At 43.6% G+C, this 23,200-nt stretch overlaps 1 protein-coding gene across 1 annotated transcript in view; it reads left to right on the top strand.

Moving 5' to 3' along the window:
• Ranbp21 (exportin-5-like protein Ranbp21) overlaps positions 1 to 23,200 on the top strand; it is a 43,462-nt gene that overhangs the window by 8,926 nt on the left and 11,336 nt on the right. The window contains exons 8-29 of the mRNA XM_077666318.1: positions 589 to 665; positions 732 to 831; positions 5,505 to 5,588; positions 5,680 to 5,805; positions 6,776 to 6,866; positions 7,698 to 7,820; positions 8,675 to 8,787; positions 9,731 to 9,787; positions 9,896 to 9,991; positions 10,225 to 10,356; positions 11,172 to 11,278; positions 11,700 to 11,792; positions 12,235 to 12,334; positions 12,457 to 12,522; positions 12,599 to 12,717; positions 12,949 to 13,049; positions 14,893 to 14,986; positions 16,467 to 16,603; positions 17,811 to 17,908; positions 18,346 to 18,392; positions 19,161 to 19,252; positions 21,797 to 21,930. Coding sequence (XP_077522444.1) covers positions 589 to 665; positions 732 to 831; positions 5,505 to 5,588; positions 5,680 to 5,805; positions 6,776 to 6,866; positions 7,698 to 7,820; positions 8,675 to 8,787; positions 9,731 to 9,787; positions 9,896 to 9,991; positions 10,225 to 10,356; positions 11,172 to 11,278; positions 11,700 to 11,792; positions 12,235 to 12,334; positions 12,457 to 12,522; positions 12,599 to 12,717; positions 12,949 to 13,049; positions 14,893 to 14,986; positions 16,467 to 16,603; positions 17,811 to 17,908; positions 18,346 to 18,392; positions 19,161 to 19,252; positions 21,797 to 21,930 — 2,187 coding nt within the window. The remainder of the gene's footprint in view (positions 1 to 588; positions 666 to 731; positions 832 to 5,504; positions 5,589 to 5,679; positions 5,806 to 6,775; positions 6,867 to 7,697; positions 7,821 to 8,674; positions 8,788 to 9,730; positions 9,788 to 9,895; positions 9,992 to 10,224; positions 10,357 to 11,171; positions 11,279 to 11,699; positions 11,793 to 12,234; positions 12,335 to 12,456; positions 12,523 to 12,598; positions 12,718 to 12,948; positions 13,050 to 14,892; positions 14,987 to 16,466; positions 16,604 to 17,810; positions 17,909 to 18,345; positions 18,393 to 19,160; positions 19,253 to 21,796; positions 21,931 to 23,200) is intronic.

Raw genomic sequence — 23,200 nt, 5'->3', positions numbered from 1 at the left:
TTAGCTGTGCCACTTTGATTTGTTTTTAGCAGCCTCTTTTGTGTAATGAACCATGTCATACGCGCTAGTTCCAGACCTAAGTGCCAAGAGCCAAATGTAGCTTAATCTATCTATCGCAGAATGCACTACTTGTAACCTACTACCAGTGTCGCTGTAGCGAAATGCACGGAGTATTGTTTCTGTATGAAATTGTAATATTGTTTTCATTTTGTGATGGGTCATGACTCTGTACACAACGTTGATAAAATTATTTACTCAATGAAATGTAAAGCCTGCCATTTTGACACCTTATTTGCGAAAAGACACCCTACTCTTCAATATATATCTACCAGAGGTCGAGGGCGTGTCAAGCTCTATGTGGTTTTCCTGTGACTTCTTTTCACACCTGATTAAATGAATAAAGCTTTGCTTTACTTTACTTACTACAGATGTCCTATGACGTGAACAAAGCAGTACTGAATAAAATAACCTTGTATGGTCATGTTGACCTTGAATGATGCATAACTTTGGTTTTAGCACTATTTAACTAGTCACATCTTCATTGTATCTTTTCTGATTTTCTTTATATGGGCTCTCACTTGGTTGCAGGGAAAGCCTGATGAGCGGAAGCCACTGCTGACACTCTTCAACCAGCACACGCTGGACACCATCGTCTCTGCTTTGAAGTGAGAGCGAGCGAGTTGCAGTTCTTTTGATTGGGGCTCCTAACCTTTTGCTTTGCTTTTGCTTAGGGCTGCATCCAGCGAGCCTTTGAATGAGGCCTCCTTTCTCTTTCTGAAGAAACTGTGCTCAGTCACCGCGAACCTGGGACAGAACTGTCTAACACACTGGGTGAGTGGCGTTTGAAGCAACTTTTAATGCGTCAGCATTAGAGCACCCATTATCGCAAAACGTGTCCGGCGTTGGCCTGTGAAGCCTCGTTTGGGTGGAGGCAAAGTGGAGAGGGGGATACCTTTAGGGAAAAGAGGGATATGGGGAGAGGGAACGGAGGCTGGGAGTTGACAGGTGGCTTGAGGGACTCCGCAGTCACCAGTCAAGAGTCGAGGGGTGGGGATAGTGGAAAGGGGTTATGTCGTGTCACACTTCGATCGACGGGGTCATGCCGCCTGCTTGCACGCTCCGAACCAGTCAGCAGCAGTGGCTGCGTCGTCCAGGGGGAACGCTAAGGCTGACACATACTGTGCCGCATGAATTGACCATTTGCGGAAAAGTTTCGGCGCATGTTTGGTGAAGGTGCAGTCAGCGCCCTCTATAGGCGATTTGGTTTTGGTTGGAAAACATGAGCCGGCTGTGCATTCCTCCACTGTAGTGCGGCGGCTGATGTGAGCTGTAATTGCCATGTAACTGCAATGCGTTTTTATCTAATCTAACTACACATTCTACAACAGCAAGACTTGTATGTAATAAAAGCCGTGACGAGATACAAGGCGCAAAAGACGAACCCGTTGATGGGGCCAGTAATGTGCACATCCAGCACGTTTCGAAACAGGTGTTCCTGTTCTATTTCGCGCCTACTGCCAAATGCACATTCCTCGGTCGTTTGGAAGAGTTTTGCCATCGACGCACGAAAACCGAATGATATATACAGTCAAACCTGGATATAACGAAATTGAAAAAAGTTCGCAATTTTTCGTTATATCCAGGTTTTCGTTACATGCAGTTTTGGGTTAAGACTGGTAAGGATTATGCCAAAACGAAATAAAAATTCGACAGATATCAATTCAAGTGAACTCGCCATTCAAAGAATTTATTTAATAGAGAAAAACTGCGTAATTTTCGCTTGCTGTTTTTGCCCGATCGAAGCCACTACTCGGCGCTCCAAGGAAACTAAGGCATCCATGGCTGCTTCATCGTCCTGCGAGCCGACGAAATGGCGCAGAACGTCCACCGCGTCCATCAGTTCCCTCGCGGTGGGAACAGCACAAAACGTATCAGGCTCTGACGAACCGTCACCTTCAAGGCTATCTTTAACGGTTTCGACAAGTGCCGCATCAGTCATCTCTTCCGTAGCCACGGCGCCGTTGTCCACGAACAAAAAGTTGCACAGCTCGACACCGTCGGGCACCCCACCGTTCATGCGTAGTTCATCCCACGCTTCTGCGACCTCGGGTGGGCTTGAAGGTTCGTCTTCAGTGACTGTAGCTTGAATGGCCTTATTTACCTGAGCCTTGGCGAAGCAATTGGTGATCACTTGTGATCCGACCTCTTGCCACGACGCAGCAAGCATTTCGATTGCTTGGTAGATATCCACTTTTGTTGGCCATTCAAGGCGGATGTCCAGGAGCATCTTCTGTATCAATCGACGCCGGTAACAGCATTTAAAGCTGTTAATAACCCATTTGTCTAAGGGCTGTACCAGAGAAGTGCAGTTAGGTGGCAAATGCTGCAGCTCGACCTTAGAAAGCTGTAGGCCTTCCACATGGTGCGCGGAGCAGTTGTCAAGCAGCAAACAAATGCTGCGAACTTGTCGCTTGACATCTTGGTTGAGCTCCTTCAGCCAGTCGTAAAAAATTGCCCGCGACATCCAAGCTTTGGAGTTTGCCACATATTTTACTGGCATCCGCCCTGTTCCTTTAAAACATCCGGATCGGGCATTGCGGAAAATAACAAACAGGATTCGCTTGTCGCTGGCATCAGTGTTGGCGCAAAGCAAAACCGTCACGCGGAGTTTAATTTGCTTTCCACCGCGGCAGTCTTCTCCTTTCAGTGAGAACGTGCGGCTCGGTAACATTTAAAAAAACAGGGCCGTCTCATCAGCATTATAAATGTCGGCAGCTTCATAGTGGCTGAAAATGCCGGGAAGCTTCTTGGCCACCCACGAGGCAGCAGCATCGCTGTCTGCGGAGGCAGACTCGCCAGATACCACTTTTCCGACGACACCGTGCCGGCTTTTAAATCCTTGTAGCCAGCTGTTACTCGCTTTGAAGTCGTCGTGGCCCAGGATACAAGCAAAATCTATGGCTTTCTGCTGCAAAATCGCGCCACTTATGGGCACGTTTTGTGCTCGTCTGTCCAAAAACCATGCAAACACGGCGTTGTCCACATCAGCATACGTCGGCGTCTTCAGTCTTTTCTCCTGGGCGCTTGTGCCCGACTCCATCGCACTGCGGATGCTTTGTTCTGCAGCAAGAATGGTTGACAGGGAGCTGGCTGGTATATTGAAGCGGGCAGCGACATCCTTCTTTTTTTCGCCGGCGGTAACCGCATTCAAAATCGAGAGCTTATCTTCAAGCAACAAAACTTTGCGTTTCCTCACAGCAGAACTCATCGTAACGAACCGACACCGTAAACACACACCAACACACACACGTCAACACGCTGACGAAGAAGGCTTACCATAACTGCGCCGCAACACCACGAAAAATTTGTCATAGTAGTGCCACCTAGTGTCAAGCTACAAAATGAAAGCTTAAAAGTTGCTACGCTTGCCACGGAGCGGCGATAGCGGCGCTCAACATCATCATCATCACTGAGGTCTGCTTGTTTGCTGCGATTGCAAGCGTTCTGCTCGCGGTCTACTTTACCTTTTAATATAAAAACTTACTTAAACAATATTCATTAAAGTTGCGCACTGCCCGGTCAAATTTCGGGCAAAACATTACAAGATACAGCTCGATGATCAGAGCCACGGATTCGTTACATCAAGGTCAACTGCCGCAACGAGTTCGTTACATGGAGGTCGCCTATACATGGGCTTCAATGGGGGATGTGCTGGGGAATTGAAAAATTTCGTAAAATCCAGGAATTCGTTACATAGAGGTTCGTTACATAGAGGTTCAACTGTACTAGTATGAACATTCATCATAAATGCTACAATGTCAAACTGCTACCTGAACAGCAAGAGCACAGCTGAGCGCAACTTCACGTACATACGCGCATTCTAATGCTCCTGTGGCCCGTTAGCACACAAAGCAACGCTCTGCCGCATCAGCGTGAGCCATGATTTAGTATGACGGGTCATTTACTAATCAGCTAAGTGTGCCTTGAGGCAAAATGTGCTGTGTGAAGCCAGCAGAAACTCCTGCCCTATCAAGGAAACGCAAACGTAAACGTCTGTGCGCATTAGGAAAGTGCATCTAATTATACTGTTACACTCGCCCGCGCATAGGCGCTCATTCACACACATTTTCACTTGGTCATTCGGCGTACCGTTGAGGTAGCAGAGCGCAGGTATTGCCACACATGGTCGTTTTTCAGGCTACAACGCGCAAACCCTTCGCTCCACACGTTTTTAAAAACGGAAATGGGACATTTGCCCTCTCTATCACCCTCTTTCATTAGCAGACACACGTTTCCGGCAAAGAAACAACACTAAAACAACAAAACAAGCGCGTGTGAAGTGCTCAACACTGCCTTGCACATGTTTGCTCGAGAACACCTTTCCAGCCAAAAGTGCCAGCGGAGCTTCCCTGTTTGCACGACAGGTGGCGCTCACTTTTTCCGCAAATGGTCAATTGCATTGAATGTCGGAGAATTTTTTTAAAAATTGGCATTTCTTTTGCTCTGTGATCACTGTAAGGAACAAAAGGGAAAAAAATGCATTTGCATACGGGGCGGGTGCTGAATTCTTAACCAGTGCATTTCTCGCTTGAAGTTTTGTTGCATCGATGCATGCTTCAGCATGGTCATTCTGTTGTGGAGGAAATTTCACATTGCTGTAGTGATCTCGAAGCCTGTGTTCGTCGTCGTTAGCAGAACTGTGGCTGGATTCTATGCTTCGGTCTTTACAGGAATTGTAATGTTTGGACTCCTGAACTTGGTGATAGTTGTATGCAACACTTAAGATGCGCCTTTGTGCTGACTAATTTGGCTATTTTTGTAGGGCCGTGCTTTTGCTACATATGCAACTTAAGTTTTATTTTGGATTTATGAGACACCTACATTGCTATCACAGTTTAGTACATACAGCATCTCATTGCGAAGAAAGGGCTTTCATGCATGCTCTGAAGGCTATGTCATGCTAGCTCTACCGGACCATTGTGACCATTTGCCTATGTCTGACAAAGACTGCCACAAGTCGTTTATGCTACATTACCTGTTTTATGTTGCTGCAGCTGTTGTTAGATATGTGGCAGAATTTGTGAAGCACTTCTGCTCAGTTCGCATGCGTCTGAGTACCTTGCACCCTGTATGGAGCGCACAGTTACCTGTGGACTTCCTATTTAATAATTAGCTATTGCATTTACCACTTGAACCTGGTCATGCCCACAGTCTCTCGATTTCAGGAATCATGATTAAACTATGCGAAAGAAACGTGGACAAAGACAAGAAATCTTGTACACACACAGAGATTAAACTGCGCTCTGTGTGTGTATGTGTTTTGTTGTCTTTGTCCCCGTTTCTTTCGCACAGTTTAATCATGAACGAGAAGCACCAACTAGCCCGCCAGAAAACCTTTCTTCAGGAATCATTTGATTGATTTCAGAATTCTGGTGCTTGAAATTCATGCTGGGAAAGGGTTACAAATGGGGTCCGTTCTTTTTTGCCGTGCAAATCTTGCCCAGAACTTAGAAGCTGAGCGGCCATCCTTAGAACTCTTCCAAGCCTACCTGGATGTCCTGTTGTCTCTAATGCAGCATCCAAGTCATGTAAGCATCAGCGTCAAACGCATCGACGTGCTTGTCATTATTTGCCTGTCCTCCTACACTTGCATCTGCTGTTCCTTTGTTTTCTTCGCAGGCTGTGAGCAACATCACTTTGCCAGTGTGGGCAGCCCTGTTCCGACATTCTGAAGTGTCACGCCTGGACATTGTGCGAAACCTGCTTCCGAAGTTCTTCAAAGTAGCCACTGAAAAGCTGATGAAGGTTTGTCCACCCTTTTTTTTCTTGCTGCACCTAGGCCAGCCTAACCTTTTTGTGCAGAAGTTCTGTCGACAGAGTGTTCATTAAACTTAGTTCATACTTGTGCATGAGCTACTAGTTTGTATGGTGTAGGAATTATTGAGCCGATCTGTTGTATGTCAGTGTATTGGAAGTCGTCAGAGAATACACCTACTTAGGGCAGGTAGTAACTGCTGACAATGAAATAACTAGGAGGATAAGAGTGGGGTGGAGAACATTTGGCAGGCACTCTCAGGTGATGAATGGCAGTTGACCAATATCCTTCAGGAGGAAAGTATATAACAGCTGCATCTTACCAATACTCGCCTCTGGGCAGAAATGTAAAGGCTAACAAAAAGGGTTGGACTTAAATTAAGTACAGTGCACCGATTTATAGAAAGGAAAATGATAGATGTATCATTAAGAGACACAAAAACAGAGCAGGATGGATCAAGGAGCACCATAAGTTAATGACAACCTAATCGAAATCAAGAAGAAATGAGCATGGGGAAGGCATGTAATGTGAAGGCAAGTTGACTGGTGGTTATTAAAATGTAATGGGCTGGATTGCAAGAGAGAGTAAATGTAGCAGGGGGTGTCGAGAGTTAGGTGGTTGGATGAGATTAAGAAGTTTGTGGGGATAAGGTGGCTGCAGCTGGCATAGGACAGGGTTATATGGAGGGATGAGTGGATGTGTATGTAGTTATACTGTTGCTGCTGATGATTGTGTGTGACTCCTGCTTGGTGACCATATGGGAGCTGGCTGTTAACCAGTACCACTCTTGCTTCTCAGCATGTCAACAAAGGACTGGTGCATTTGTACAAATTTCTGCATTTTTCCCTTGCGCCTAAGTGGCTAGTCTAGTGAACGTTCCCGTGAATAGTTTCAAAGTATTTGTAGTATTTGTGTTTCACGTCTAAGACAAATTATTGAGCCACACCACATAAATTTCAGGTTGGTCAACCATCGCGAGATGACAACCCGGCATGTGCTTATGCCCGGCTGGACTTTGACAGTGATGAGGACTTTGCACCGTTCTTAGGGAGTAAGTTGTATTCACCTGTGCATTGTCTTTTTGTTTATGAGGTGCACGAGAACAGTGCACTCATCAAATGGCTGAAGACAAGGCATGCAAGAACTGAAGCTCACACGTATATTTTATTAAACGTAAGAAAATGAAAGGTTGTTGATGCTAGGCACTCAACTTTGTGCATCTAGCAGTTATGAGACTGCGATGACATTTAGTGAACATATAGAAATTTAGCGGTTACTTCATGGACAGCATGCTACACGAGGACTGCATAGATGCTAGCTGTATCCTTTTTTCTTTTTTTTTTTGCAGGTGCCAATGTGTAATCAGTCTCATGTAGGATTTCCAGTAACTTGTGCATTGCTTCAAAACATTGCTGAAGGAATACACTTAGAAATTGTGCACATAATCTGCTCTTTGACCTGTCTTGGCACTAAATCAAAAAGTGGTAAAGCGAAGCCTTAGACAAACACATCAGAAGAAGTGTGCTGGACAAGCACTTCTGCTGTGTTCATCTTTTTACCACTTTTTAAACCATGAAACTTCTAGCCTGGTTACAAGTCCAGTAGAGCGCGACATTGTTTTGATTGGTTATGGCAAGCTTACTGTGCCGTGACATCGACTGTTTCTGCAGCAGGGAAAGGCCTGTGCTTGTAGCTGAGGCTGCTCTGCACAAAGTGTTCTGAACACTTTGTGCTAGAGTACTAAGTGAGCCCACCACAGAATATTACTGTTTGGTTTGGCATCTTATGTCTTGAAACAGTGCAGGCACAAAAACGAGAAGGGCAAGTTTCAGGGTATGCTATAAGGTATTTTTTTTTCTTTGCGAATTATTTCTCACTTCAGAATTCAGGGTGGATGTGACGGAAGCTGTGCGCTTGGCCACTCTTCTGAACCCCATTGCTGGCTTCCAGACAGTCAGCCAGTGGCTTCAGACACTGCTAGCAGCCAGGATTGAAGTGGGAAATGGTATGTCAGCAACTGTCCTTGTGCCACTGCAGTTGAGTACGCCATTGAGAAGTTTTGTGTGGCAATTAAGTTTACATTGCTGAGAAATTTGAGCGTATTGGCATATACTTATGATGGATTTAAAGTGGGAAGGATAGAGGGGAGCCAAAATAGTGGCATTAATTTCTGCCATCCAGTCTTCTTTTTCACCTTGATCGTTATGAACGATGGACGCTTTTCAGAACACTGTTATGGTCCACTTTAATGTAGGTGCAGCAGAACTGCATTGATAAGACTAGGATGTTGGAGTGGCAATGTGTAATTTACTTTTGCAACAGCATATTACCAGGAAGCAGCTAAATTGTAAGCCTGTGAAGTATCTTATGGGCTGTGGGTCATGGAAAAGAAAGGGTCTGGTTCTTCATGGCAGTATTGGTTCACAGCATTTGCGCATTGCAATTTTCTTTAATCTCGAGCTCCCTCATACAAAGCACTCTTAGTCGTTATAAATAGTGCGAGGAGAAAGTGAAGTGAGCTTAATTAGCTAGTTGCTGGTTGCGTTAAGGCAGGTTTAGCATTACATTGATGACATTGGAAATTGCTCCGCCTTTGGCACATAGTGGAAAAAAAAAAAGCCAATACACGCCTACCTCTGCCCCAGGAGACCTGCTTCCTCTTAAGAAATCTAAAAGGAACCGTATTACCGTGGACCTTCAGAAAACACTGCGTTAGCGTTAGCGTGATTGGGATAAGGATCTGTTCCTATCATCTGATGGGAAAACTTGGACCCTTTGTAATATTGTTAGCCGCGTTTGCTTCTTGCTGTCGCTTGTTCACTTACTGTTTTGATTGTTTCCGTCATGCTACTTGTGAAGATCCCGACAACGGTCACTGCTCACTCAGCTCACCGTCAGCAGTACGCTGGGACGCCCTTGCCACATTCATGGACGGCGTGTTCAGCCGTTTTCTCACCTCGCCCAACCCAAAGGTAGGACATTATCCTAAAAGCACATCGTAAGGCCAGAGCACTTAATATTTTTAAAGCTCCCTGATACACGAAGAAGTTAACGCATATGTCTCTAAGCTACCAGGGCTGCATTTCAAAAATGAGGTCGCGTACCTAAGTGATGACTTGTGTAGATGCAAACCCCATGTTTAAAAAAAAAAATTTTTTTCTTACATTTGGTGCATGTGACATACGAAATTCATGCCTGTTTTCCAGCACATCCTGTATGTCTCTCTGTGTTTTTTTTTTCATTGGTTTTCACTTCTTTAGCCATGTGCTGTTTGAGTGGTGCAGCCTTGTTGCTTGAGGTTGGTTCACACAATGAACTTATTTGAGGAAGAACTTGTGGCATCAGGCAGTAAGGCTAGCGAAGGCATTCTCATGATGCATAAGAAGAATGGACAATGGGTGAAACGGACTAACTGATATGGTGTATTCTGCGAGCAGTTTCCTGGATGATGTCCTGTCCTGACCCCATGCAGTAGTTCTTTGTTGATGCCACAGTAGTTTTTGGTGAAATAGGGAACAGGGTATGTTAGCATTGCATTTGTTGCTCTGATGCGCATGAAATCAAAGGCGCAAAGTGGACAAGAGATGAAGTCACATGGTGGGGTTAACTTCTCATCATCGGCTGTCATATCATGGATATAGAATTTGTGACCGTAACGATAATCTATGGCAGCTCCAGCTTTTGGTTGGCAAATGTTCTTGAACAAGCTTTGAATGATGAGTTCTTGTGGCATTACTGCGAACCAAGTCATTAAAAAAAAAAATAATGGTGCTATAAATAGGAAGACAAGGCATGGCTCAACTTGTGGAAAGTTGCGAATTACTTGCGCCTGCTTTTTTACCGTGAAAAATCATTTTTCGCCAGAGCACACGATCATGAGAGTTCTGAATCCCAATATTATTTATGTGCCCACAGCCGAGTGCAGAGGAAGGCATCTTCTTGCTCGAATCCCTGCTTAACTTTGAAACTGCGGTAAGCCTACTCTTTCTACACTCCTGCTATAACGTGTCTACTAATATGGTGCTGTTCATTCTGTGATTAGTAAACAGTGTCTCTGTTTCATCCCTTGTACTGCCTCAGGACCCAGTTATCCTGTCCTATACCCTCTCCTGCATATCTAACTTGGGTGTGTTTCTCACGCTTGCCCCTGGAAGTCTACCGAAAGTGCTCAACAAGGTATGACAATCTTCTTTTGGCAGACCCTGGTTGAGTGGTGGCTAGAGTTTTTCTTCTACCACTGCCTCTGTGTTGATGATAACTAAGACTGCCCATCACTAAGTATGTGCAGCTGCATATGTGTGCAATAAGGAATTGTACAAGCTTCACTTGTTCTGTTGCACCTAAATTGTAGCAGAGCATGTCAGGCTGGTGCCTTACCTGATGTGGTCCCTCTGAATGCCTCTTTGCAGCTCTTCTCGTGTGTAGTCTTCACGTTGCCAAATCAGCCAGTGACCACCCAGAGCCGTGCTCTGCGCAACTTGAGGCGTCACGCCTGTGCAGGCCTGGTCAAATTGTGTCACCTCTACCCGAAGCTTGTCATGGTGAGCCTGCCAGATTGCATGTTCGGCGTTGGCAATGAAAATGCATGTGACATCTGTTTGCATTCTCTCGATTCTAGCAGAGAGAGTGTGGAAAGGGTTGCAATGTGGATACCTGTCCTTTTTATTTATCGAAATAAACGTAAAAGGCCAGGTATTCATTATGTATATAAAAAAATATACCCTATACACTTGACTAGACTAAGGGCTTCACTTTTTTTTTTGTCATTTTGGCTGAGTGCGGCCCTTACACAAAGGCAACATTTCTCAGTTTAGATTTCAGTTATTTTGTGAGTAGTTTTTGTGAGGAAACTACTTTTTTTTTCGCACAGAGTAACACGCTATTCATGCCATAGCTCGAGATATACAGCTATGGCATATGGCACCACTGCTCCGATACAGCACATGAGCACGGAGCTTAGTCGAGTGTTGTACAGTATGACCATGTCTTACTCCCTTTTCGCTTCCTCGTTACTGGAATCTAGAGGGTGCAAACAGAAGTGCGTTACCACAAGTTGGCCAGCACTTCTTTAACTGCTTGCATAATTTGGCAAGTCTTTTCCACATTTGTTGCAGCTTGCCATAAGTAAGCAAGCAGTTTGCCTTTACTATAGATAAAAGCTGTAGTTTTCGAACCTTTAGGTGTGCTAGTTGTCTGAGCGTACTTCATTGTCGACTTTTATAGCGGAATGTGTTTTTATTTTTGGCATTCGGGTTTAGATTTTGTTTGGTGGATGGTCGAGAATAGCCTTTATACTTTGCCCAAAGACTGTATTACTTACGCTTTGCTTGCTTCTTTTTTTTTTTTCTTCTTCTAGCCCTGCTTTGATCAGGTGTACTCTTCAGTGAAACGGATACAGGCACAGGACAAGGTGATCACACAGCTTGAAGCGTGCACCCTTGCGGAGGCCTTACTTGTCCTGAGGTGACCACTGCCTTTCCAACCTCATACTGATTATCTTTTTACTTACTGGAGTTACCAGATAGTTTTTAGTTACTGGACACTTTTGCCATGCCTTTGTGCCGTGGTCATAAGGGATTGCATGTCAGTACTGTTATGCTTGCAGCACGTAAAACAGACTATGGAGTAACTTAGGGTTTTTCTCTTCTTGTTGATGGTGTACGTAGACTTCCTGATTATGTTCGATACGCTGTGGAAATTTCTTTGGGGCTGATACAATGGAGCCTTCAGCCTTGGATGTAGTTCAGAGCTAAAATTCATGTCAGTGCAGGATTACAAGTAACTTTTCCTGATGGTGGCGTTTGTGCCAACAGTTGGCTTTCAGCTGCATTGAATAGTACTGGAAGCGAAGTTACACCGGTGCCTTACGTCGATCTCTTTACAGTAATGAATTCCACGATTATGAACGGCAGTGCAAATTCAGCATTGAGGTCGTGTCGCCCGCCACAGCCATCTTGGCGAGAGATGAGATGAAGGTGTAAGTCCCCTTGTCACGCATTGCTTTTCGAGCTGCTCTTTTCTTTGGTAACGGTTCACCTGCATGATTGCAAAAGGCGAAAGTGTCCCAAGTTCTATCTTGGACTGTGCTTTTTAAGGCTTGTTTTCAACATTGATAACATGGGCCACTCAGTGCACTCAGCTAGTTTATTACCATGTCTTTCTGACCTATCCTGTTATGATTATGGGTTCAGCTGTCCATGCTTCACTTGACGAGGGATGTTGTGACTTACACGCGAAAAGATGCAGTGCAGTCTGTTATTTTTTATTTACATGGTACTGGAGACCTCGTATAGTTCAAACAAGGTGGGCAAAAACTAGGAACAAAATAATTCTCAATGCCGAGAAACAACTTCAGTAGCAATACAATTTCAGTAACAATAAAAATTTCAAGAACACATTTGGAACTTCACCTTTTGCAGAGTGGCATCCTCGCCCGAAGCATTCATGTCATTTATCGGTCTTACAAAGGCACCAGTGGAGGCTACTGGCGACGACAGCGACGGTTACAATCGCTCTCAGGCAAGTTTGTCTGTTTCATTATTTTATGTTTGTGTCACAGGTGTGCAATTTCTTTGCCTGTCATTTATAACACGTAACAGAAAGTGTGCTAAATTTCTCCCCCCCACCTTTTTTTTTTCCAGTTGTTGCATTCTGTGAATGTGTTCTTGTCTCTAATCAAGAGGTGCCATTGGCCTGATGACATTGAGGTGAGAGTAACGCACTCTTTATTAACACTGACAGTAATCAGAATCGGGTCTCATTGCTTTTTTTCTTTTTCTGCAGGTGGCTAAGAGAGGGGGTTTTTATTGCGAGGGAAGTGGTAGCTATCAGTCTCCATACTTCCGAAATCCGGCTACGCCTTATGTGGTATCTCTGTTACCAATCATGGCACAAATGTTGAGGTGAGACCGTAGTTCCTCTGGCATTGTTGTGCTGCGGATTCATTTCATAAGGTTTCTCTCTGCTGAGCATGTAATTTGTGAGTGCTCTGATCATTTAGTAGTTCTTAGTTCTTGGAGATGAAGAGAAATTCGCCATTAGGTGCTCCCCTGTGTAGGCGAACAGCAAACCTCCACTGGCTTGTAGACCATTGTATGTCTCAACTCTCGATTTGCTGATTCTGTTGTGTCCAGGACTTACAACCAGTTGTGGAGTCCAGAGGTCCGGGCGAAGGCACACGTGATGTTTGCACCAGCCTTTGACATTCACGACAGTGAGAAGAATTGCATCCTAGGTATGTGCAACGTTGGGAATGTCTGTGCTGATTGAAAAAAATCACTGTTTCGGTTCTTCAGCCTTTGCAGTTCAAACTATGCATTTTTTCAAGTGTTTAAGCTTCTTTGCTGGCAAAGCGCTCCCCGGCCCTCATGTTTTCTAAATTTTATGCATCTAATGGACCTCACCAAAATGCCAAGACATGCTGAGGGCATGTCGTCTGCCTTGAAGGATTCTGAAAACATGCTCAACATCACTGCCATCCGATTATATGATGAGTGTAGTTCATTCTGGTTGCTTTGCTGTCTTCACCGAACGCTAAACTCTACAAATAGGCACATTGCAGCAGACTAGTTGCTGTCACCACAATTTTTGTTTTAGAGAGTTAAAAAATAATAGATCTCAAAAGAAATGAATTTCTGTCACTTACACATTGCAGGGAGGTCTTTATGAGGGACTCATGACGTTTTACATTTGGGAACAAGGCTTGTACAGTGTGAATAATTTTTTCTGGGTGATTTCTCAAAATACAAAAGGTGGTGCTGGCATTGTTTTGGGCAGTGAGGACTGCACAGATGTGGCCTTTGCACAGGTCTTGCTGAGCAATGCGTGTTGCCACATTTGTGAACAATAGAGTGAGACTTGAGGGGAGGTGGAGGACAAAAACAAGTTGGTCTCTATCAGTAGGGTAGTCTCAATAGGGTACTGCGTTTTAATCATAGAGTGACCGCTCTAACCAGAAATGGGGCTTTTATAAGCTGGAAAAGACAAAAAAAATTTCGGCAGAGACACTTAAGACTGCTTACATGTGGGAATGTGAAAGCATTCTAGTGGCGCGCATTGCTGGCAGTGCGCTCCACTGTCCAGGAAAGCATACAGTTGAAGGTGCATATGTCGTTGGTTTCAATCCCTTTCGCAAGCCAGCCTCCAACTTGACTATCACATGTAGGCTATATGCTACGAGAAATCGTAGCACACCGCCTGGAGCGCTGTACAACAAACGGTTGCGTCACAATGTTGGTATGAATGTCTGGAAAACTGGCGCCACATGGAGGTCGGCAAGCGGAGAGTATACATAAGGACGGACGACATGTATAGTAGTCTAAAGTGGCGATGCTCGGCTTGCTGTGTGCCTCATACGGCTGCTTGATGGCGTCACCCTATTTTTCTTACATTTTTCTTGCCATCACTGGGATTTTCTTACCATCTGCGAGTACACACACACACGTATGCACGCACACCACCAGCTTTTCTCATAATGCGACTTGTATTGCTTTCGCATTAAAATGAAATACAGGTGTTGCCATTACTGGCAGATTTTGTAAGTGAAATGCGTGCGTTGATGCCAGTTTTTTGGTGCAGATCTCAGAGGCTACGCTACACCACCACTCATATCAAAATTTTAGTAACCCGTCCTTTTTAGTAAAGATGTCGCGAGTTTGAATCGACTGGCGGGAGGATTTTTGCGTCCGATTTTCGTGGCGATAAATGAGCCTTTCGCTTTTGGACAAGTGTCAACATGGCCAGCAAGAGCCGGAGAATCAATTTGTACTGAGAATACTAATTGAATCGAGTTGTTTTTAACGTCCCTTGATGCCGCAGCCTGCACTACCACTCGTTTAGCTGTCTAACAAAGCACTGTATTTTCTTGCATGTTGAATGCACCCACCATTTTGGTTGTCTGGATATAAATTTGTGCCAATATTGTTACCCTGGACGACAAACGCCCTCCCCACCAAGTTTTTCTTGTACGGCTTTGGGGAAAAACTGTATTGAGGCTTGCAGCTTTGAAGTACGAGCAAAGAGTAATGTTATTTGATGGCTTCGTCGAGCATAATTCTGCATTGCGTTGTGCCTTCTAGGTTTGCGACCTGAGGGGGAGCCGTCGGATGCTTTGGGCTCCAAGCAGCCCGTGGACCGTGCAAAGAGCTTCCTGTTCAGCTTTCAAGACTACTGGTGCGATATGTTTTCACTGTCGCTTCTCCAGACAAACCGAACATAGCACATATGACGTTCTCCCATCCTCCAGCCTGCAAAATATTTAGTCTTGGGCTGCTCAGCTTATTTATGGTATCACTCTGCACTTCTGTGGGCATTTGTATTTTGAATGGGATTTGTTTGACAACTTTTTTGCAGTGGAGCATAAGCTCTGTGATCACAAGGCAGCACAAGTGTACGGTGTTCATGCAATTATGAGCCGACCACACATGTCCGGAAACTGTCACTTTACGCTTGTACATTCCACTGCTTTTGTGAATGAGTTGTGAAACAGAGAACACATCGTTTTCTTTTATTATTGTTGCCTGTGATGGCATAAAGATTTAATCATGTATTAACGTGTGGTCTTTGCTTGTTGCTACTCGCGAAACACAAGTAGGGCTACGCAATGCAATGTGTAACAAACGTCAACAAAAGTATATAGTAATGTCTAGAAGAAATCTATTTTCAGATGTTCTGTAGACAGTGAGGCAAAAAGAGGTGTTATATGCCTGCTAATGCTCCGCCAAGAAAGATCTAGAAAACTTCTTTCCAAGAGCTCGTTAAGAACGTAGTATTGAGACATTTTTATTTTTTGGAAATGGCTGTTTATATGAAGCCTATAGACTCAAGATCAGTATGCTATATATTTAGAACCCTCTAAAATCAACCAGCGGGGTTTCATTAGGTTTAGTGCTTTATTTAAGTGTCCAATAAAAAAAACTAAATTGCTTGGCATAAAAACTGGAAGTAGCAGGATGCTTGCCTGTTTGTGTCAAGTACTCGGACATATGTGCAAAGATACGTTCGGTACAAGTTGCTGTTAAAAAAACCTCACTAAAACGTTCCCGAGTAAACTTCTTGCCAGAGAAATTTTTAAAACACTGCGTGGAAAATGTATATTTAGAGAAATTTTTAAAACGTTTGTGAATAAACCTCTTTCATCAGCATGTTTTTAAAACGTTTGTGGATAAACCTGCTTTGCTGAGATGTTTTTTAAACGTTTCAATCTAGAGTTAGATGTTGCTAGATGTTTGGAGTTGTTTGAAGACGTTTTATAGAAGTTATTTGTTTCGTGGGTAGTTTAGCCTTGGCTTTCACAAGAGCAGTGAGTAAAGTTGCTTTGAAGAAATCTTTAATCACTGTCAAAATAAGCGCATGTATGCACTGCTTTATGAGGGATGTTTGGCTCTTTTTTACTTTTCGAGTCCAGGTAGCAATTACTAAAAAATTCTCCTAGTTGCAATTTTAATAAGTCTCTGTTTTTATATTTTTATATGTGCACATACCAACGAGGTATTGTACGCTATGCAGTGTATGACATGTAATGACAAACTGTTAATCTTTTATAATGTCATCAGGTGATATGTATTGCTTTGAGTGCCTTGCTCTTTGCAGTGCAAACTGAACTTCTTAAAATTTTATCCTGCTTTCTTCTATTTTGTCCCATATTTTTCAGCCTACAAATCTTGGGCAATGCTGGGCAGTCCCTGGGCCCCGAGTACTACCTGACACCAGGATTGGCCGAAATGCTTGTCGGTGGTGTGTTGACAGGGCTAGATCAGCTGCCCGACTACAGGCTGCGTCCTGTCCTGCATATCCTTCACCTGCCTAGCATTGATGCTGCCTGGGTTCATTGCTTTAGACAACGGGTTCTCAATCTCTTTAGTTTTAAGGAACTCGGAAGAGCTTTCGAAAGGTGCTGAAGAACTCCGCATGTCTTGGCTCCGACCTCTTCCTGCCCGGCATGCATGCAGACAGGACAATGCAAGGACATATTTGCATCATGTTAAGTTAGGTAAATTTAGTTGTAGTGACTGGGTCTGCTGTGCAACTATCTGCAATGAAAAATCGCAGTATGATTAGTCCCATAATGTAGTGGGTGAGATGAAATGTGGGTATTGAGGCGTGCATGGGTTTAGGTGTTCGAGGAACCCCAAAAAGTGCTCCATGAAACCCAATTTGAGACCCTTGCTCTAGGCTGCATTGTTGCTCTCTGCTATGTGTGATGCATGAAATGGAATTATTGATGATTGAATGACGCTGACTGAGGTTGGCTGTTATCAAATGAATCCCACCATGTGCACAGCTCAGATTGTCCTCTTCTATAAATTATGCATTGGAATCTTGATGATTCGGACTCCAAAGGAACTGAAAATCTGTTCAATTTATGAAGAGTTGGAATTAAGGGGAACCTTTTTATTGCCCTTGTTGACACAGTTCAAGTGTCAGTTCAAAGACTCCACAGTATTGGTCCAATTCAAGTTCAGATCACTAGATTGAAGTACTAGCTGTAAGGAGTGTATGTTTTCTCGCCTTTTTTGATTACGAAGTTTTCCTTCTGATAATTGGTATTTTAGTTGTACATTGCTGAGTCATGCTATTGACAGTAGTAGCCATGCTATTATGCAATGGTACAGTGGTGTTCAACTAATACGATCATGTTCACAATTGAGCATATGATAGTGCTGATTACGCTTACCTTATTTTGAGCTTTTTGTACAAAAAGTGAGACGATCTTAGTATATATATGCGCTGGTTTGAAAATAGGAATGGCACTTGTGGAAGAGGCGTCTTGGTGAATGAAAACTGAGACTACAGACAAAGCACTCACTGAAGGGGTATTTTGTTATGATCTTATAGCAGCAGCCAAACTGTCATGGGTGTAACTAGAGTTGGTCTAAGCGTGTTGAACTAACCAGGTTTGTTAGTGGAACAGACTATCCTCATACCTGGAAAACTTGTCAATACATCACGGCCCTGAGCTGGAACGAGACGAATCTCTCCTTGACTGTTGTTGCACGCATTTTTCTGAGGCCCTTTGTGCAGCACTGTCCACCTGAGCTCCAAGCCACAGTCGTGTTGCCACTGCTCAAACCTGTGTTTCCTTTCGTGTTTCAGGTGGGTTGTAGATTGTTTTCTTTGAAGAACCATGGGTTAACCGTAAAGAGAGAGGTCACCAGCTGTTTGTTTGCTGGGAAACTTACGTTGAAAAGGTGCCATTTGAATTTAGGTTTTTGCACACACACACACCAAAGAAAAAAAACATCTAAAATAATCTGTATCGCCTTAGTTGTAAGGTGCTTAATCTTTTTTTATTATTATTTTGGGGCATTGTTTTAGTAGATTGCGGACAGCGGTGAAGGTCCTAGAAATGCAGCACTTAAGTTAAATGAGTGTTTTGTTATTTTACTGAATGGTCACTTATTGGTGCAGAGTTTTTTTTTTTTTTTGCAGATATCTCGTTCTAAAGTAGAACTGTCCAGTGTTGTTGCTTTTCTTGATAAGCAGCATGCATGGTGCTTGATGCAGTCGCTTTGTTTTTGGATTCTTTGCAGAAACTGAATGCCAAGTGGGACAACTTCAGGCTCAAATATGGTAACAGGTAAAGGTACCCTACGCTTTTTTTCACTAGGTTATGTAGATTATGTATGCAGTTGAATCTCGATCATCATATGATCACGGTTGATACAAATTTGAGGATGACACGAATTCTTAAAGTTCCCTGGCTGGCGTGGATTGTGTGTGGTGTTCAAAATTTTGGATGCTTCGAACACTCTCCCGCGCTACTGCGGATGATACGCATTTCCAAGCCATGACTGTGCTCCTGAGTACCAAGCGCTACCCGCACGTCACCGACGCAGGATAACCAGTTACTTACGTGGTACTCACCGGGAGCAATGAGTGGCTGTGCGTGACCATAAATAAATCCAGTCTCTGTGAATGCAATTCTCGTTCTTCTGCATATAGATTTGGTTTGGACGGTACAATTATATTTGTGACCCTGAGAGATTCGTATCATTGAGATTCTAGCGCAGTCCATATCAGTGCACCGCTGATGTAAATACAAAAATGAAAACTGAGAGTACCGCTCGAATCTGGCATGTGTTTGCTAGTGCACTAGCTAAGCCTTCATTTCTAACTAATTGAATATACTTGAGAAATGCATACAAGGCAGTGGCAATATGCAAGGAAGGAAACAGTTGTGTTTATCAGTGCTCCTGTGAAAGTAGTTGCTAGAGTTATGGTGTATTCTGGTGTCCACAGCTTTTGCTGAAATCGTCATTTTGCAACGGGAGTCATTGTTGATTGCTCGGCCATCTTGATCCTACCCCGTCTCCCTCGCATTCCCCTTCCTATTTACACTTTACAGTGTGGATTATGAGACTGAGATGACTGAGGAACAGGAATTATTGGATGACCAGCTGAACCGCCTCCTTTCACGCGAGTTTCTTGATGTCTTAGGTGAGTGAATGGGAGGTCATCAATGCTTGTTTTTGTTTTGCTCTCACCTTCTACTATGCGAGTATTAAACTTAATGCAGAATGTTAATTATCCTGAATCTCTGGGACTGCGTAGAAATATGCTGCAATTAACAAGAATGAATACTAGCTGGATTTCAGTGTACAGGTGGCTGGGGTACGTAGGGCTTCCAGACACATGTTCCAGACTTGGATGAAGTCGCATTCTTTTAGCAACTACAGTAAACTCCCTGTTGAATGCAGAGGGATGCCAGAAAACTTTTGTTTGTTTAATTAGGTGTTAAGCTCAGCAGCAGGGCCAGCAGCGTAATGAAAGCTTATGAATTTTACTCCTATTTGAGTGAGAAATTTGAATAATACTGACTGTCCGCATGGCGAGCAAAGATGCATGCTGGTCTGAGGTACTAGATGCTGCAGTTCGGTTCATGTGGCAGGCACCAAGTCTGCCATGGCACCTTGCTGAACAGGAACTCAGCAGCAGACCATGCACCACCACAGTGATCAGTTTCTCTGCTAGAACACTGCCTTCCAAGTTTTAGTTTGTTCATATTTTTCTTATTTACCACCACACCATTTCACAAAGTTGTGCTGAGAGAGAACAGCGCAAGGATACAAGGAGAGATATGACCAAAACAGTTCTCTCTCCATGTGCCCTTACCTTGCAGCATTGTTTTTCAGTGCAACTTTATTAGGGGGGGGGACACGGGTCTTCAGAGCCGAAAATTCGCGAAAATATCAATTTTTCAATTTTGTCATAACATCAGCTGATGTTATCTCAGCTTCTCAGCAAAACCATAGCAAAACCTTCGAAGGACCATGTGGCGGACTTCGAGCAGAGATGCCTATGATTAGAATAGCGGCGTAGCGATTAAATTAGGCGGCCGTTTTTTTTTTCAATGTGGCTCCAAGAAATAGACAATGGCTTTTAATTGTCTTATGAATTTGTTTATTTATAATCTGAAAACTAATTGCATATTTGAAATCACTTCGGAAAACTTGAGAGGACTGTATAGTTTCATCAAGATTCAGCCAAAAACAAGAAAGCTAATGCAGTCAAGAAAAGAACTTGTGCAGAAGGAAGGTGTCAGCACACAAATGTGCATCTGAAAAGAAGCAGCAGGCGTGGAGAAAGGTACATACTGGTGAAAGATGTCACTCAGATTACATGCCTGTGGCCTGTTAGCCATTTCCATGTACAAACATGCCAATATTTTTTATCATCTCCCATGAAATTTAGTCCTCTTATTTTTTTGTCATTTTCTCAAAATGTGAATTTGGGACTCCATCAAGTTAGCAAATCCAATATCTCAGCATTTATTGAGGATAGAGCAATAATTTTTTTTTCAACATGAAGTCCAATATGTGTAGCACACAATGTTGCAAACAGATTTCTTAATTTTCTCTTTGAAATTTTCTAGATGGCATTTTGTACTACCACTGTGCTGGCATGTTTTGACCACAGAAATTAAATCTGCAATAAAATAATAAATAATTATTCGATAAAAAAAACTGCTTGCAACATTGTGTTCCTTATTTTCTCTAGTATTTAGCCATGTATAAATAGTAAGGTTTTGTTTATATTTATTTTCCTATTGTTTTTGCAAACTTTAGTGCATTGTTTGTAATTAACATAAGAACTTTGGTCCACACAAAAAATAACAGTATTTTTAGAATCTATGCAAAAAACTGCATAAGCATGCAAAGTTTTATTAATTTTAATTTGAAATTAAGGAAAATAGTTTTAAGACCAGCGTCTCTCTCTAAGGATGTACCAACTAGCCCAGACCAGAGTTTTATTAGCCAATGTCACTTTTTTTTCTTGTGACAGGTACTGAAATCAGTATAGGAAGACACTATACAAATGAAACGTCTAGCTTGGCCACTGTTTTGCAGTTGTTGCAACCTCTTTCAGTTACCTTCCCTTGTTATTAATTTGAAGGGCCGTCTCTGCACTGCATTGATGGTGGTAGAAATACTAAGCCAAAAAGCCTTGCAGATTTTGATGGGCAGCATATCTTGCCAAGTTATCATGGAGAAGTACAATGTCAGGAGGATTGCAGTGCTACTTGTTTGTTGTGCGAGGCAAATGTCATAGGGGCTTTCAAAAGCTGGTAATTCCAGACAAGAACAGGGAACAGTTTCGATGTTTATGCTCTCACTAATTGTGTGTGTGCGCGTGCGGGGGGGGGGAATTTGGCATTGATCCAAGCAACCAAGCTGGTGAAGGCTGGAAGTGGGTATTGGCGCTTCTGGAGATTGGTTGTGTGTGGGTGGGCAGTACACCCAGCACCCATAGGGAAGGTTACTAAAGCCCCTCGGGAATGGGCCTCCTCTGGGCACCTTCTGGGCCCCCCCGACCACCCTCCTGTGGGTGTACCTCTGAGCACATGCCAAATTCTACAGAGGACTACGGTTGCACGGCGGCCCAAGGTGGACTCCGTATAATGGCTCTTTCTATATATATAAAAAAAAGATGTAAATTCCAAATTTGGGCCCTGTGTACAGTTTGAAATCGTGCCTTTTGCAGCGGCTGTCCTGCTGACCAAGCGTGGCCAGCAAGACACCAACATTGACAGCATGAACGAAGACCAGGAGGGAAAGCAGGTGGAATCGAACGCAGCGGTGGTCTCTGCTTTCGGGGCCACCGTTCTTAAGACAGAGGTACGCTGTGTTCCTTCCTCCTCATAATTGTTCACTTGATCGCCGCATCCTTTTATTCCCCTGTGGCGCGTTCTCTGTTGGAATTCTCTTTTTCTGTGCTGTACAGATCAAACAACTTGAGTCTCTTTAAAAACTTGTGTAGCATCATGTTATTGAATAGCTTTTGCATGAACGACTTCCTTAAAAAGGAGCAGACCCTTGGACATTGCGGACTGAGTCAGTGTGTTACATGGGGGGCCTGCGCACACTAAGGGCAGCCCATTTCTGTGCGGTGGAATCGATAATCAAGCGCTTTATTGTGACCATCCCTTCCTCTCTCATTTCATGCAGTCTTCGCATGTTTCTTTACACTCTGGAACTTTCCTTGGCAGCAGCCACAAGGATGAGATCTGAAGTCATACAATGCAGCATGCATTGTGTGTTTAATTGCTACAGGCACATGAGTGGCAACCACTTGGGAATAAGATTTTTTGGGGGGGGGATATGATGGTTTTTTAGTAGGGTTGGCTAGTTTTGATTTCCATACTACTGAAGGCTAGTCTCAGTCATTGAGCCTACTGCTTGTCAACTGACAAGGCCTTGAAGCTATTTAGGAGAGCAGAAAGTTGGGCTAGTTGGTTGATATGCATACTGAAGAAGTTGGCGCGGAAAAACGAGGGGCTCGTCTTTGTCTCGCTTGTTCTCGTTTTTTCGCGCCAACTTCTTCAGTACGCCTTGAAGCTATGACCGTGTTATTAAGGACATGTGCTTCGTCTCAACGCCTTAACTCTCCATCTTGACACATTGCACGTGCTTATGTCCACAGTGTAGTATTTCCTTTATGTATTTCCTCTCTTTGAACCTTGTCCCCTCCCCCAAGCATAGGATAAGCAAGCTACTGTATTTACTTGCATAATGAATGGACCCCTTACTTTGGCTGTCAGAAAATTCAATATTTTTTTCCTTGTATAATAAACTCGCTTCTTTCTCTTGGTGTACAGTCTGGGAATGATGATAGTCATGACAGCAGCGGCCCTTTTTACTACACGATAGTACTATGCAATAACTATAAAACACCATCTGTGAAGGCTACCATGTGTCACTTTATGGGATGAACAGCCGGTGAGAATGTTCCACGGAGGATCTGCGAATAGACAGAAACTACACCTGGACATTAAGGGCTTCTCTGTTCGGTCTGCTGTATTATAAACAGCTCTAGCTACTTGCTGCAGCCGGGCTTTGCACTTACTACTGTAGTGTGTGCTACAGCACACTCAAGTTGTGCTCTCTT

Source organism: Amblyomma americanum, chromosome 5 (assembly GCF_052857255.1).
Source record: "Amblyomma americanum isolate KBUSLIRL-KWMA chromosome 5, ASM5285725v1, whole genome shotgun sequence".
In the NCBI taxonomy this organism is placed as follows: Eukaryota; Metazoa; Arthropoda; class Arachnida; order Ixodida; family Ixodidae; genus Amblyomma; species Amblyomma americanum.
This window is presented reverse-complemented; position numbering and strand designations above follow the sequence as displayed.